Genomic DNA, 15,697 nt, shown 5'->3' with positions numbered 1-15,697 from the left:
GTTAGGGCTGGAGGGCGGTCACGTCGGAGCCGAGAGCTTACACGGCCATCTTGGACCGGCGCGTAGCTCCTCCAGGGGGCTTGTTGGGTTTGTCTCTTGTGTGCTTTTGTTGTAGTCCACAAACAAGCACATAGAGAGGCAACAAAGCAGTTATTTTTCAAAATGATTCAACACACTAAAAATAAGAGTGTCCTTCAATGATGCGAAAAAACGGTCTCTTTAATACATCCTTGAACTATTCTCGATGCAAGATGATCAAGCACAACAGCCACAGTGCAGCCAACGCGCTTCGCCCAAATGGGGCTTCCTCAGGGCATGAGACTGAGTCCACCAGTGTAGTGGTGATCTCTGATATATCTGGTCAATGTGATATAAGCTTATAATAGAGGTATCTCATCCGTCACAAGTAAGTATTCTCCCGCAGAGTATTCAATAAAAATGGTGCACGCTTCACACAGGACGGTTCACAGTTGCTTCAAAGAACCACGTCATAGAAATATCAAGCGTTTCCGCAGATTGCTGGTGTACGCTATAATATGCGACACTTAGTGTAAATAGTTGCTCCTCAGTCGGCCCCCGTAAGACGCTGAGTCTCTCCACCCGCCGACAGCCCAACTCGAAATCCAGCATTGAAGTATTTTGAAAAATAACTGCCTTGTTGCCTCTCTATGTGCTTGTTTGTGGACTAAATGTTTATGGTCTTGTGGTAGTGGACCAAAGAGGTGGGCAACTGTAATTGAGTATTTTATTAGGATATTGTGTATAGCAAGGTGCTGCAACTTTGCTTCCCCTACTGCCAAACCGTTTATTCCTGCTTTTGTTGTAGGGTGGTGTATGACGAAAACTTTCCTGTCCTCGTCATAATGATGGTACTAAACAAAGTGCTGTGCGGCTCCTGTGCTGTACATGACACGGATTGCCGTAGCCGTTGTGTGACGTGTTAAGGATGGCTTACTTTACTACACAATCCAGACATGGCAGGATGGCCACCCGGCAGTAGCTGGTGGGGTTGTTGAGGGTCAAGGGTAGGTTTCTTAAGTTAGACCTGGAGTAGGCAGTGTTGTTTCCAGGGTCCGGGAGAGACGAAGTTACTCTCGTGCACGCGTTTCTGGGGCTAGAGGTTGGCGGTGTGGCTTGGCAGGGTGGTTAGTGGTAATGTGTAATGTAAAAATTATTTATAGAGCGCTCGGACACCACTGGTTTCATGGCGCTATGTGATCCATTGTGGAGGCGGGTGAAGGTGGTGATGTTGGCAAGTGCAGAGGTTTGACTTGTGGTACTCGAGAGGACAGGTGGGATGAGATCTGAAGGTGTTTGTGCCCAGAAGTTGGGGCAGCGTTTGGTGGAAACAAGTGTCCAGACTCGTGTTGCACCGTGCCGGCAGAGGCCGCGCTTGTGGCGATGCGGGAGGGTTGGGATGGCTGTGCAGGGAGGGACTGGGAGGGCCGGCCAGTCGCCCTATCGCGTGCATCCTCCCGTCCCGCCGGGGCGAGGTGTGAAGCGGCAGCCTGTGGGTCCCCGCACAGGCGATCCCACGCTGAACTCTGCCGCCTTGGCGTGGCGATGCGTGGCGTGAGTTGGAATGGAATTTTTTATTGTCCGTGTTGACTTTCCTTGATGGAGGCGGTTTGTTCCTCAATCCAGCGACCTTGAGGCCAAAGCAAACAGAGCCAGGATAAAAAGCAGTGGCCGGGTGTGGGACGACAGACACTACTTCCCTGACAGGAAGACGCGGGTACCCTGAGCTGAGTTACGGCGGTGTAGCGCAGAGCGCCATGAGGCCGAGGTAAAGTGCCAAGTGTTTGCAGACTGCACGGCATTGCATGGCTGCGCCTGTCTTTTCTTCTGCCTCGTAATGCCGGTGCATGGGAAGTCATTTAATGAATCGCAGTGCAGGGAGGCAATCCGTGCTGCTGTCACTCACTCTTTCTGTCTCTATTTTGAAAAAAATGTGCTCCTTTTATATTATTTTTGGTTCGTTTATTTTTAATTGCTAACAGATTTATAAAGTTTTTCATGAAAGTGCACACATTCTATTAAATAATGTTGAAGCTTTTGTTCTTCTTTGGTTTAGTCGCAAGGGAGGGAGCGGGCTCGTAGCCAGCCGCCCCATGCCGCCGGACGGCCAGTACCTGGGCGTGAAGGTCACCCTAGGAACGCGGCTCCTCCTGCCCTGGGAATGCGGTGGGAGGCTGCCTGACAATGCCTGTCCTTGTTCGCTGTGTCCAGCTGGGATGCGGGCATTCCGCGCGGCTCACAGTAAATCCCAGGCTCAGCCGCGCCTTCAACCTGTAGAAGTGTAGAGTGCAGGGCGGCCTATGAGAAACCAGAAGAGCCGGCCGCCCGGGGACCTTCCCGTGCTCCATGGACTGTCCGCCTCCGACAGGGGTGGTCAGGGCTTTAAGTGGGATGAAAAACTGGGGGGTCTCTCAAAGGGGCATGGCCAGTGTAATTAGGGGCGTGGCTTTAAAACACTTATGCAAACAATCTGTTAAGCATAGTGTGCCACCCGACTTGTATTTTGCTGTTTCTGTCATTGCATCCAGATATGTGATACAACAAGTAACATCATACTTACAACAAGTAAGTACTATTGGCTTTGTCAATGGTTATTAGTTGCATAAGATAAATAAGCTGCAACTATGGCTTGTTACTTATAATATTGAAAAAGCTTCCAATTAAAGCCCTGGTGACCTTACCACAATGTTGCTGCTCTTTCAAAAAGAGAAGGGAAATCCATAAAGAAAATGACTCTTTAAAGGATTTCCCTTCCCCCACAGCGCTCACCTGGCATGACGTCATGCCGTAACTTCTCTGCTAGTGAGAAGTGAGGGCAGCGCACATCCACGTGCTTGCTGTCTCGAAACGGGTCTCTATCAGGCTGGCTTGCGCCCTGGCACTTTTTTCCAGGCTACAGTGACAGCAAACTGCTGTCGCTGCAGTCCGGAAAAAAAACGGACCGCCTGTGCCAAGGCTCAAAACAGAGCCCGATAGAGACCCGTTTCGAGTCCCCATAAAAAGACTGCCGGTGCTCTGACCAGGTGAGACCCGGCCCACTTAAAGCCCTGGGGGTGGTTCATATTGCTGGCCACGGTGAAGTGGCGCAGGAGCTTGGAGTAAGGCGATAGAAGATACCCACTGCCGCCTCTCCCTCTGCTCCAAGCTTCCTACCCAGTGTCCTAAATACCCAATCCCTTCCATTTAGGAAAAGTGCTCAGTGCTGCAGTCGGGGCGCGGGGAGCCCAGCCCTTTACTTGTGCCCATCCGAAAGGTGCCTCCACGCTGCACTCCACGCTGCACCCAGTTATTGGGAGGAATGGGTCAGCCCGACATTGGCTCTCTGGATGAGGCTGGCCATGTGCCTCGGGCACCCGGCCCACACGCTCCCTTACACAGCCGCGTTGGCAGGGGCTTCAGAGTGGTGGACGCGGCCCAGGTAGCATCGATGCCACCTGGGCGTGAGGTCTGCGCCGCACACGTGCGCTTCGCAGAGGTTGTAACTTTATTCCACTCTAGAAATGGACGCCCCCCTTTCTGACAGAAGATGCCCAGCGCGTGGCTCGCCTCTCTTCACGTGCCGTCCATGGCAGAGACGGAACGGAAGCCCTGCTAATGGCGCGGGACAAAAGAGGGGCAGGGGCAGAGACGCCCCTGGGAGGTGAAGAACTGAAGACACGACAGGGAATGCATAAGAATATCACACGACTTAGTTACTGCTGGCGGGGAGAGCAAAGACTGGGCCGTGTCATCTCAAGAGCTCAGATTAGACTAGGGCAGTACCTCGGAAGGGGCTGAGAAAGGCGCGACAGGATTTGTGTATCGCAGGAGGCGAAAGGAGATTAGGACAGTGTCAGTCCAAGTGCGAAGTGAAGAGACTGACTCACTATCACTGCAGGGGGCGAGAGATGAGACTGGGACAGTGTCAGCAGGGCTGAGAGGAGTGAGACGGGCAGTATACGGCAGGGAGTGAGAAGAGACTGGGGCAGTGTCCGCAAGGCTGAGAGGAATGAGACTGTATAAGGCAGGGGGTGAGAAGAGGCTGGGACAGTGTCAGCAGGGCTGATTGGAGTGAGGGGCAGTATACGGCAGGGGTGAGGAGAGACTGGGACAGTGTCAGCAGGGCTGAGAGGAGTGAGACGGGCAGTATACGGCAGGGAGTGAGGAGAGACTGGGACAGAGTCAGCAGGGCTGAGAGGAGTGAGACGGGCAGTATACGGCAGGGAGTGAGGAGAGACTGGGACAGAGTCAGCAGGGCTGAGAGGAGTGAGGGGCAGTATACGGCAGGGGGTGAGGAGAGACTGGGACAGTGTCAGCAGGGCTGAGAGGAGTGAGACGGGCAGTATACGGCAGGGAGTGAGAAGAGACTGGGGCAGTGTCCGCAAGGCTGAGAGGAATGAGACTGTATAAGGCAGGGGGTGAGAAGAGGCTGGGACAGTGTCAGCAGGGCTGATTGGAGTGAGGGGCAGTATACGGCAGGGGTGAGGAGAGACTGGGACAGTGTCAGCAGGGCTGAGAGGAGTGAGACGGGCAGTATACGGCAGGGAGTGAGGAGAGACTGGGACAGAGTCAGCAGGGCTGAGAGGAGTGAGGGGCAGTATACGGCAGGGGGTGAGGAGAGACTGGGACAGTGTCAGCAGGGCTGAGAGGAGTGAGACGGGCAGTATACGGCAGGGAGTGAGAAGAGACTGGGGCAGTGTCCGCAAGGCTGAGAGGAATGAGACTGTATAAGGCAGGGGGTGAGAAGAGGCTGGGACAGTGTCAGCAGGGCTGATTGGAGTGAGGGGCAGTATACGGCAGGGGTGAGGAGAGACTGGGACAGTGTCAGCAGGGCTGAGAGGAGTGAGACGGGCAGTATACGGCAGGGAGTGAGGAGAGACTGGGACAGAGTCAGCAGGGCTGAGAGGAGTGAGGGGCAGTATACGGCAGGGGGTGAGGAGAGACTGGGACAGTGTCAGCAGGGCTGAGAGGAGTGAGACGGGCAGTATACGGCAGGGAGTGAGAAGAGACTGGGGCAGTGTCCGCAAGGCTGAGAGGAATGAGACTGTATAAGGCAGGGGGTGAGAAGAGGCTGGGACAGTGTCAGCAGGGCTGATTGGAGTGAGGGGCAGTATACGGCAGGGGTGAGGAGAGACTGGGACAGTGTCAGCAGGGCTGAGAGGAGTGAGACGGGCAGTATACGGCAGGGAGTGAGGAGAGACTGGGACAGAGTCAGCAGGGCTGAGAGGAGTGAGGGGCAGTATACGGCAGGGGGTGAGGAGAGACTGGGACAGTGTCAGCAGGGCTGAGAGGAGTGAGACGGGCAGTATACGGCAGGGAGTGAGAAGAGACTGGGGCAGTGTCAGCAGGGCTGAGAGGAATGAGACTGTATAAGGCAGGGGGTGAGAAGAGACTGGGGCAGTGTCAGCAGGGCTGAGTGGAGTAGGGGCAGTATACTGCAGGGAGTGAGAAGAGACTGGGGCAGTGTCAGCAGGGCTGAGAGGAGTGAGGGGCAGTATACGGCAGGGGGTGAGGAGAGACTGGGACAGAGTCAGCAGGGCTGAGAGGAGTGAGGGGCAGTATACGGCAGGGGGTGAGGAGAGACTGGGACAGTGTCAGCAGGGCTGAGAGGAGTGAGACGGGCAGTATACGGCAGGGAGTGAGAAGAGACTGGGGCAGTGTCAGCAGGGCTGAGAGGAATGAGACTGTATAAGGCAGGGGGTGAGAAGAGACTGGGGCAGTGTCAGCAGGGCTGAGTGGAGTAGGGGCAGTATACTGCAGGGAGTGAGAAGAGACTGGGGCAGTGTCAGCAGGGCTGAGAGGAGTGAGACGGGCAGTATACGGCAGGGGGTGAGATGAGCGCTAGATACGAACAATATTGGTAAATATTTTGCGTGCAGTGGCGTGTGTGGTGGTGAAAGGTGGCCTTGGTTAGATTTTCTATGTATCAGACCTGGTCCTGGACATGATTTAGGTGATACCTGGAAATGAGGCAGGTGCGATGTATGATGGCAGGTTATATTCATGCCACAGGTGTGGTAGGATAGCATTGGCTTATATTGAGGACCTGGGCAGACTCCAGTGGTTACATGGAGGGCTTAAGTGTGTTAGGAGGAGATGGGTTGCCTATCGGCGAAGGGCCGCGGGTGCCCATGGTGGGTGAGAAGCTGGTTCAGTGGACGCCACAGCTCTCAGTGGTACTCGAGTGGAGGGTTCACCCGGGCTGGAGTTATGAGTTTTAGGTGGGACCTCCATGTGGAATTGAGGGGTTTGAGGATCACCACCAGTAGCTGTGGTTGGTGCATGTTGAAATCAGCCCTGTGTGGCAGTGGTTGCTGCACGTTAATCGTAGCCCTCGCTGGCTGCACTCTAGTGCGGCTAAATGTTGCATGTATACACCGTTCACCCGTGTTGCAGTGCTTTCTACATGCTGAAGTTGCCCCACTACCCCCACGCCATTGGTTTGGTGATGCAGTCCTTAGATGCGCATCACTGCTGTTGTAAGTGCAGCAGGTACTTAGTTGTTGTGCAGTTGGTAGTCCGGTGGGGTGCTGGTGTTCTCCATGTGGCTGTGGTTTGGGAGTGCATGTAACCATCATGTGGCTGCCTCGACAAGTGCTTAATATAGCTATATGTGGCTGTAGTTTGGTGGTACCCGAGACTGGTCCATGTGGCTGGATTTATGTGTGCTGTTAATGTTGACCCCAAGAGCCTCTCGTTTAGGGGTGTAATGGGGGTTGTGAGTAGAGGTGCTTGCTCTGGTGCTGTGCTCTGGTTTGGGTGCTCTGTTAGTATGATGTGACTATGGTGTGGTGGTGCTGGAGATGGCTCTGTGTAGATTTGGGTTGGCGATGCTGAGGCTAATTCCACGTGGCTATTGTTTGGGCTACTCACATTAGCTCTACTGAGGTGTGAGTTCAGGGCTATGAGGGTCCCCCACGCATCTAAAGTGTGGTTCGCTGGATCTATAGCCGGTTACATGTGGCTGGTTTTGGGAGCTCCAATGTTAGCTCACATGTCTGGCTTTCCCCATGCGTTTGTAGTTTACACCTGCTGAAGGGTGTACACATGAGGCTGTTGTGGTTTGCTTATACTTGAGGGGATGACCCATGTGACTGTGTTGTGCACCTGCTGAGGGGTTGATCCATGTGTCTGTCGTTTGTACTTGCCGAGGGTGGCCCAATTTGGCTGCAGTGTACGCATGCTTTATGTGGCCCTTTGTGACAGAGGTTCAGACTTCCTGAAGGCAGCCCCATGTGACTGCAGTTGAGTGTTCCTGAGGCTGTCACTCTGTGTGTGTACAGCCAGCGTGTGTTGAAGGCAGCTCATGCTGGCTGTGGCCTGCTCATGCTCTGGGATGCCCCACATAGCTCTGGTTTTCCAATGCTGAAGATTGCCCCAAACGCCTGGTTTAGGGGCTCAGGGTTTAACCCAGTGTGCTGTAGTTTGGGTTTACAGTAGTTGAGCATGCACTGAAGGTAGCAGCATGTGGCTGTGCTTTGGTGTTCTCAAGGTACATCTAGGTGGTCTTCTTTTGAGATATCAAGGGTCACCTAGTATGCCCGTGGATTGCTGTAATGGAGTGTGCACTTAGTGTTGTATGCAACAAGCTACCTCACAACCTATATCGCTTTAATTTGTGTAAACAACATCAAATGAGGGCTACACATGTGTAGCCTTTATTTGATGTTGTTTACACAAATTAAAGCAGTATAGATCGTGAGGGAGCTTGTTGCATATTTCTTAGTAGTATTCCCCTCTTCTCCCTGATCTCAGTTCCTTAGAGGCCCCCCCCTTACTAGTAATTGCACTTAGTGTTGTGGCATAGAACTGTAAGTGAGTGGTCTACAGGTAGACCTATATTGCTGCAGTTGTGGTCATGGCAGGTCATCCCTGGTCGCTCTGGTTTGCATCTGCTGAAGGTTACTGCAGTGTGGCTCTGGCCTGCACCTTCCAAGTGTAGCCCACTTGCTTCAGTTTTGGGGCTCAGAGGATCACCCGTTATGATTGTAGTTTGGGGTACATGACAATCATTTGAGGTTGCTGTAGTTAACATGCACTGAAGATAGCTCTATGTGGCAGTAGTTTGTGTCTTAATGGACCTTTGCATTAATTGAGGATGCAGTTGTTCAGTCTCATGGTTGTGGTTTGAGCTACTCGAGTGTAACAACAAAGTAGCTTTGTGTGGTCGTAGTTTTGAGTTGCTGTTCTTTAGTCTGCCTTGAAGATAGGAACATGTGGTTGTAGTTTTTCGGTCGCTGTATTTTTGCATATACTCATGTAGCCCCCATGCAGCTTTAATTTGGGGGTGCTCTTGTTCAGAAAGCACACTTGGCTGTAGTTTTAGGGTGCAGAAGCTTAAACTGAAGTTATTCCGATGTGGTTGTGTGTTTGGTATTCCTGTTCACATTCAAGATTTCCTCGTATGTGGTTGGCTTTTCAGGGGTTGTTGTAACTTAACGTTTGATGAAGATGGCACCATGTGGTTATAGTTTGGTCTTGCTGTGTTTTGGCATGCACTGGAGGTAGCTTGTGTGGGTGCAGTGTGGCTTTAGTGACGGTAATAACATGCGCCTGTACTTTGGCGGTGTAAGGTGCCACGCTTGGCTGCCGTTGACGGCCGTGAAGGTCACCCAGTGTTGCAGCAGTGTGGGGTTTCTAGATTTGAGCATGCAAACAGATTAGCCCCATGTGGCCTCAGTTTTGGATTGCGGTGGTTTAGCATCCACTGAAGATAGCAGCATGCAGCTGTTTTTCAAGGGCGCCTCATGTCGGTGTAGTTTGGGGGGTGCATGCACTTAAGGTAGCTCCGTGCTGTTTGTGGCTGCTGTATTTTGGCATGCACGTTAGGCTGCCCGTGCTGCTGTAGCTTGGGTTTGTTGTAGTTTCGCATGCACTGAAGGTAACAGCGCGATGCTGTAGCCCGGCGGTTGAAGGTGCCCCACTTGGCTGCGGTTGGAGGCCCTGAAGGTCACCCGTATGGCCCCGGATCCATCGTTTCCTGCATCTTGTGTACACTTGGAGGCAGCGCAGAGCCACATTACCCAGCAAGAGATTTATGAGATGATGGAGAAGGAGGGACCAGAGTGTCCTTCAGGGCAGCCAATGGAGTTGCCCGTGACGTCACGTCCTCCATCCCTGCATCCCTCCCTGGCGAGGGGAGGGCAGCGCAGCCTGAGCACAGACGATGTGTCAGTCAAGCAGCCGGCACCAGAGCCCAGACCTGCACACGGGGAGATGGTGAGATGTCGTAGGCCTTTGCCTAATCCGCCTAGCTCGTGCTTCAACCTCCGTAAGGTGAAGGTCCATGTCCGCAGGGCGCGGGCAGCCAGCGGCAGTGGCTGGGCCGGGGAGGAGCAGCCAGGCAGCGCGGACCTGGGCCGCCCTGACGGCGGCACCCCCAGCAGGCGGGCCCGATTCAGGTACTAGAGGGGGCGGGCACAGGAGATTGAAGGGGCAGCAGGAAAGCAAAGTCGTTGTTTGGCCTAATTACCGCAAAGCTCCTTATGCTTTGAATTGAGTGGGGAAGGGGGAGGGAGGCGGCGAGGTGGAGGGAGGGATGCTGATGCTGGAGAGGAGAGGCATCGCTGACAGCTCCCAGCGCCCCTCAATGGATGGCACCTTAGCAGCATCCCCACTAGCAGACCAAGGCAATATTTTGCTGAGAAGGAGCGGGAGGCAGCAAGAAGCGATCAGTCCCTCAGAGCGTGCGATGCTTGCCGGGGATTGGTTAGTGGTCGTCTGCAGTGAGGAAGGTGGGGGAGGGGACGCTGGGATACTGGTACCCGGGCCCTGATGCCCAACTCATCGGCCCATGTGATCACTGTGTTCCCGGTCTGTGGGACGGAGGCGGATCGTGGCGCTCTGCCTCTGGGATGGAGCCCAGCTCGTCAGAGAAAGAACTGGTGGCTTTGTTGTGTTTCAGGACATCAGAGTTGGCAGCGTTTCCATGTCAGCTGCCTCCTGCCCACGGCCTGACTTCATTCTCCAGCACTGCTTTTTATTAAGATGGCAGAGCGGAGGTGGCAGTGGATGGATGGCACGGGTGCCAGTGTCGGTCTGCCCTGAACAGGACTAGATGTGCATTGCACGCAATATATTCCTTAAACAGACTTTTAAAATGCGTCCCCAAACAGCAAGTTACAATAAGGGGCCGTATCAGGTCAGGGTTCCTGCGGGTGCCGCATCACCGTAAGGGTGTCTGTGCCAGGCAGTGAGGAGGTGACCTCGAGGCCAGGGACAACTTAACTTGGCTTATGTGACGGACACATCCTGGAGGTTTCGCAGCCCCAGCGCTCATGCGCTGCTGACCCGGCAGCGTGGCAGCCCTGCGTTTCATTCAGGGACAATTCATGTGGCTGGCTCCTTTCTATGAGAGCAGTGGGCATTGAGAGATACACATGTATTACTGCTGACGCGTGAGGTTCAAAGGTCAGCGCGAGGACTCCAGGAGGCTAGTGTTTGGGCCCGCAGGATAGCAGTGGGGCTGAACCCACTAAATATGCGACTGCCTTGTTGGAATAGCCCGACCCTGTGAGTAGAAGGACTTCCGTTTCTCAGCGCCTGCCATGCTGGCTTGGCCTGTTGAGTGTCTGCTGTACTTTTGTGGCATGCTTGCTTGTACTGAGATATAGGTGAGGAAACTAGCCCCTTGGGTAAACCTGCTTTTTTCACGGGACTAGAGTAAGCAAAGCTACCCTTTTCAGAAGCAATTGATGAAGGTATTCCTGCTGCTACATTTATTGTTTATTTTAGCATTTTCTTGTGCAGACCAGGCCCTAACAAGTGCTGTTCATAGACTGTGATACAGACTAGGTGTGCAAGTAAAAAAAGTGGTGAGGCGTGGGTGTCAGATGCTGCTCATTACATAGGCATTGAAGGTTACGCAGTTTATTTTACATGTAACCTTATGGATAACAGAGTTTATGCACTATTGGCTGAAAGGTGCAGTGTATTGTAACACGTCAATGAATGAACCAAGCAGCTATTTATCTCAGCTCTGAACTCCATCACCCCTCGGTACTTCCCTTTAGAGGTGAGGGTGACTGCTACTATTGAAAAAGACTGGTTCTGAGCTTCTTCCTCTAACTGGAGTGGTTGGCCTTGAAGTGGATAGTCTTGGGCTCTGAGTTGTGTGGCTCTCTTAATTGAAATGTGAAGCTTTTATCTCCTTTTAAGCTGCAATGTGTTCAGGACATCTTCAGCGATTATTGGTCGGGTGATGGAGCATATGTGTGAGCATGAGTGTTTTTTATTCTGGCAGTTATATTTGGTGGCTTTTGCCTGGATACATTTGTTTGAGCAAATGGTCTTGAGGATGCTACGGGCATTGACGAAAGTCAGTGTAGTGCTGTTAGGACTGGGGACATGGTGGTTCAAATTATTTTGTTGTTTTTGTGCCTGTATTGTGGCTGCAGTGTTTTCGGCCTCTTGGAGGTGGCAAGTTTGATGGCTTTACAGACTAGTGCAGGGGGAGTTGTCTTAGCCAGAGAAGATCCCTCCATTGCAAGATGTCCCATCTCTTTATTAGAACCTTAATTTGAAAAAAATGTGTTCAGTGAATGTGCGTACATTTTCTTTTTTGCTGTTTGATTCAATAAAATAGAATTTGGTTTGTGAAACAGTGGGCCAATTCTGTAAGGCGTAAGGATGGAATGGATATTAGCTTGGTGCCAAGTTGTTGCTCTCTGGTTTCAGGCATTAATGGAAACTGCAGCAAAGCTAATGATGTGTGCTGCTGTAAGCACCCATTTCAGCACTACCCAACCTATTGTAAATCACCACCTTTTGCTCCTGGTGGAATGGTGTTATGTATGTTCTGAGGGAGGTCCTCAAACTACCCGATAGAAAAAGCAACAGCCCAGCAGACCTTCAGATCTTGAGGGGGTTATCTTCAAACCCAAGACATATATGCGGTTTCTACACTCAAAGCCACACTTTATGGATAAGTCCACAAGCCAGCACACAGATGGCTTGGAAGAAAGCGTTGATCATCAGAATTTGGACTTTAGGTGTGCTTCTCTTACCACCAGTCTACCAGCTCTAAAAGAAAGCTCTCTGAGCAACCAATCCCTGACCAGTATTAGTTTTCAGGCCTCTGGGAACCAATACGGTATGATGTTCCTTAGCCAGGCAATATTAGTGCAATGAAAGGCCAGAATAACACCAGTTAGTTGCCATAAACTAGTCTTTTACGACCTTTGCACAAAGATCCTGCAGCAATTAGTGCCCAGTTTCTGGACTGTTATTCTCAAGTTACTAGAAACGGAGCCATTGGGATCCTTTTTAGTTGTCAGAGGGGTTCACGGTCTAAGGTGCCACCATTAGAGTGAAGTCAAGAAGGATTCTCATCCGTCCACAATTTATAGTAAATAACAATTAAAAAAACAGGTCCTGGAAAAAGCTAACTTGTGAAGCAATGAGGATGTCGGGGGCTGGTGGTAGTTTTGCTTGCCTTTTGTGTTAGTATTTTTGATAACTCTCCCCTGTCTGTCTTGTAAGTAACCCTTGCTTGATGTAGCATATCTGTGCTACTGTGTCGTCTGAAAGTGACCCATAACTGGGGCATGCAGAAAGGAGAAGCCTGACACTTTTGTGTGTGTGATCCAACAGGTTGCAATTTCCCCAGCTGGCACTGAGGAGGAGGTTGGGCCAGCTGAGCTGTATGTCTAGGTCTGCGCTGAAACTACGCTCTTGGCCGCTGACAATCCTTTATTACCTCCTGCCCTTCGGTGCCCTTAAACCTTTGGCCAGAGTGGGATGGAGGCCTACCAGCAGGGTAAGTGTCCAGCAGAGATTTATAAATAGCTTGTGAGCCATGAGGACAGTAAGGGGCAAGTGGGTGGGCAGAGGGTTATTGAGGCAAGGGGTTTGTAGGCTGGCAGACTAAGGCATTGGGTTTAGGGTAACAGATTTGCAAGGACTAACAATATTGTGTAGTTAATCCGTGTCATGATATGCATACAACCTTTATTTTCACGGTACAACTGGCCTTTTGTAGCCTTTTGCTCATTTATTGTAGTGGTAAACCTCCGAGAGCTACCAAGTGCTTGGTGAGTTGAGGCTTCCAGATTTTAAGACGCAGCATGTTGGCATTGCAGAGTTGTGTGATGTACTTCTTTCAGTGGAGCAGGTGGATGTGTTTTCAGATGAGAGGCAGATGAGTTTGATGACTGCTTGGTGAGGAGAATGCGGGGGATATTTGGTGGTATATTTAGGGCTCACATCTGGAATAAGGGAAGTAGATTCCTGGTACGAGCGCCCTGAGATGAATGAAAGGGATGGAGGTTGAATCTGGAAGGGAAGTGCAGTTAAATGACAGAAAACCTGGGCCTTAAAAAAAGGAATAGATTGGATGAATTTGTTCATATTCATTTGATTTACTGAATAGCATTTCGAAAATTAACACTATACATACCTGACATAAAGGTACGTGGGTCTCAACATTGAGGTCGAAACATTCAGAACATGTGTTTGAACGGTGATAGACAAACTACAAGACAAAGAGCAGCACATTCATAGCAATAATTTTCATATTTCAAATTTTAGTCAATCATACGTTTTGCAGCTGATGTTCAAGAGGATTAGAAAGCCAAAAGATCTTCTGTATGGAAGAGATTTGTTTTGAGGGCCTTTTTCAACACATGTAGGACATGGATTGTAGGGGGGCGTAGGAGGTAAAAGGGTAGTATGAGAAGAACAGCAGGAAGACATGGCAATGACCAGGGTGTATTTGTTGGCAGATAGATGTTTTCCGACTGGAGGGTATCAGAAGACAGTCTTCACAATGTAGGGGGTGTTTCAGGATGTCTCTATAGCATAGAATTGCGTGAGTGCTAGTATATCACCCTTAGGTGGGCAGCTAACGAGCCACCTTGGTATTGGTGGCCCGAGATGTGGTAATTTCATGTGCAGTTAAAATGATCCATGTACATTTTCTGACTTTGTCAAGGATAAGTGAGGTGTTGAATGGGTGGCATGCTGGAAAACATTGACCGTAATCTTGCTTGTTCATTGCTAGGGCACAGACAACATTTGAGGCTATGAAATAGAAAATTTCAGGATGCTCTGCTTCTGGAATCTGACTTCCAATGCAGTGTTGCAGATAAATAATTCCAGCGGTGTGCAAGAATTGAATAGGACTCTCACTTTCCAAGTGAAAGAGTAAACATATGCGGGGAAAATGAGTTAGGGGTGGTCAGAGTGGCTGTCGGCAGATATTGCTGGAAAGAACATTTCAGTTTAAGGAGTTGAGTTGTGTGGGACTGAGTACCACCCAGTATCTAACTGCTGTTAGACCGTGGGAGGTCTAGAAATGGTTTTGGGATATGAGCATGAAAAAGAAGGATAAGCTATGCATGTCCTATGCAGAAGGTCAAGCTGACAGAGGAGTCTGTTGCCCGGGGGGCGGGGTGCAGTTAAGTTGGGTACAGTCTGGAGCCATGGGGTGCTGTATGTGGTATGGACGAGAAAGATCGGAAGGACAATTTCGGGGTGAAATAAGAACCAGTCAACTGATGTAACTGCAGTGCATAGTGAGATCAGAATTGATTGTTCTTTGGTATATTTGACTATGTTAAAAAGATTATGAAGAGGCATATGTGTGGAATTTCTTTTGCCCGACACCCAGGGACATCATCTTTGGGGTCAGGGCAACAAGGTTTCTTGTTTTGTTTGTACCCTGGACTACTATTGACTGAAAGTTTACAGTCCCACTGTATAGATCTGTGAAAAAGGGGGAGCCGGTCACTAAGGCAGTATTTGTAGCCATGTGTATAAGCTGTTCTAACGTGTATATATAAATTATGAATGCATTGCCTTAACTATTAGGGTTAATACTCTAAGGAAACGTAGTAAGCTGGGCTCTCAGCTTGCATTGCTGACTGTGGTTCAAGCATAAAAACGTGTATATAACGCCGAAGTAAAGAGCATTGAATTGAATCTTCTAGATCCTTGCAAAAATGTTACAGTTTAAGGATATTTATAATGATCGCTGGTTATATGCAAATACGTGCAGAAGCCTGAAGACAAGATATGTGATTGTTTACTTTTGTAAATGAAATGTGTAAAAAATATTGTGCAACGCTAGATACCATTTCTGTGAGGCATGATTTAGTAAAACATGCCTATATTTAATAAATGCATAAAAAGCTATTAATAAAGAATCGGTGTAAAACCATTATTAGCGACATAAAAGTAAATTGGGGGGCTTAGTTCTTGTTCACTAAAGTGCTTTCAGGAATTCACAAGACTTTACAGGAGTAGATCTGGAAACCGTACTCTTAACAAAAAGTTTGTGAATTCCATTTTCACACGAGCAAATATAAACACACGTTTCCTCATTCCAAAACCATCTCAGTTATTGCAAATTCACTTTCCATACAGCCTCTTGTTGTCCACCCTGGAAAAAGTTTTATTTTTGCCCTTTTGGAAGTATATTTCTATCCTGATCCAGTGCGGCAAAAAGTTAGAGAGGAGTTTGTGAATTCCTTAAGCATGTAGGGGCAGATTTATGTTGGGAATGCGCCACGTTTGCGTCACGCAACTGCGGCGTAAACGTGGCGCATCCCTACGACCCATTTACAGCGTGACGTTGTAAAGCCCTGCGCCACTTGTGGGCGTTCCGGCGCAGGGTGGGCGTTCCGGGGCAGATGCGCCTCGCAAAAGTGGCTTCACTCAGTCACTTTCAGGCCAATGCTGCGTCAAAACCCTGTGCCTGCTT

General features: G+C 50.3%; 1 protein-coding gene across 3 annotated transcripts in view; it reads left to right on the top strand.

Moving 5' to 3' along the window:
• The window catches only part of PISD (phosphatidylserine decarboxylase), a 290,490-nt gene that overhangs the window by 176,358 nt on the left and 98,435 nt on the right, over positions 1–15,697 (top strand). Inside the window, exons 1-2 of one of the 3 annotated variants that reach the window (XM_078667732.1) lie at positions 1,567–1,786; positions 12,589–12,754. The exons of 1 other annotated variant lie outside the window; for it this stretch is intronic. In XM_078667732.1, the coding sequence (XP_078523858.1) occupies positions 1,776–1,786; positions 12,589–12,754 (177 nt within the window). In that variant the 5' untranslated portion in view covers positions 1,567–1,775. Of the gene's footprint in view, positions 1–1,566; positions 1,787–9,167; positions 9,399–12,588; positions 12,755–15,697 lie in introns of those variants that run through there. One more of the 3 variants, XM_078667730.1, reaches the window with a different exon arrangement.

Source organism: Lissotriton helveticus, chromosome 11 (genome assembly GCF_964261635.1).
Source record: "Lissotriton helveticus chromosome 11, aLisHel1.1, whole genome shotgun sequence".
NCBI lineage: Eukaryota > Metazoa > Chordata > Amphibia > Caudata > Salamandridae > Lissotriton > Lissotriton helveticus.
The sequence above is the reverse complement of the archived record's forward strand: the minus strand, read 5'-3'. Positions and strand labels throughout refer to the sequence as shown.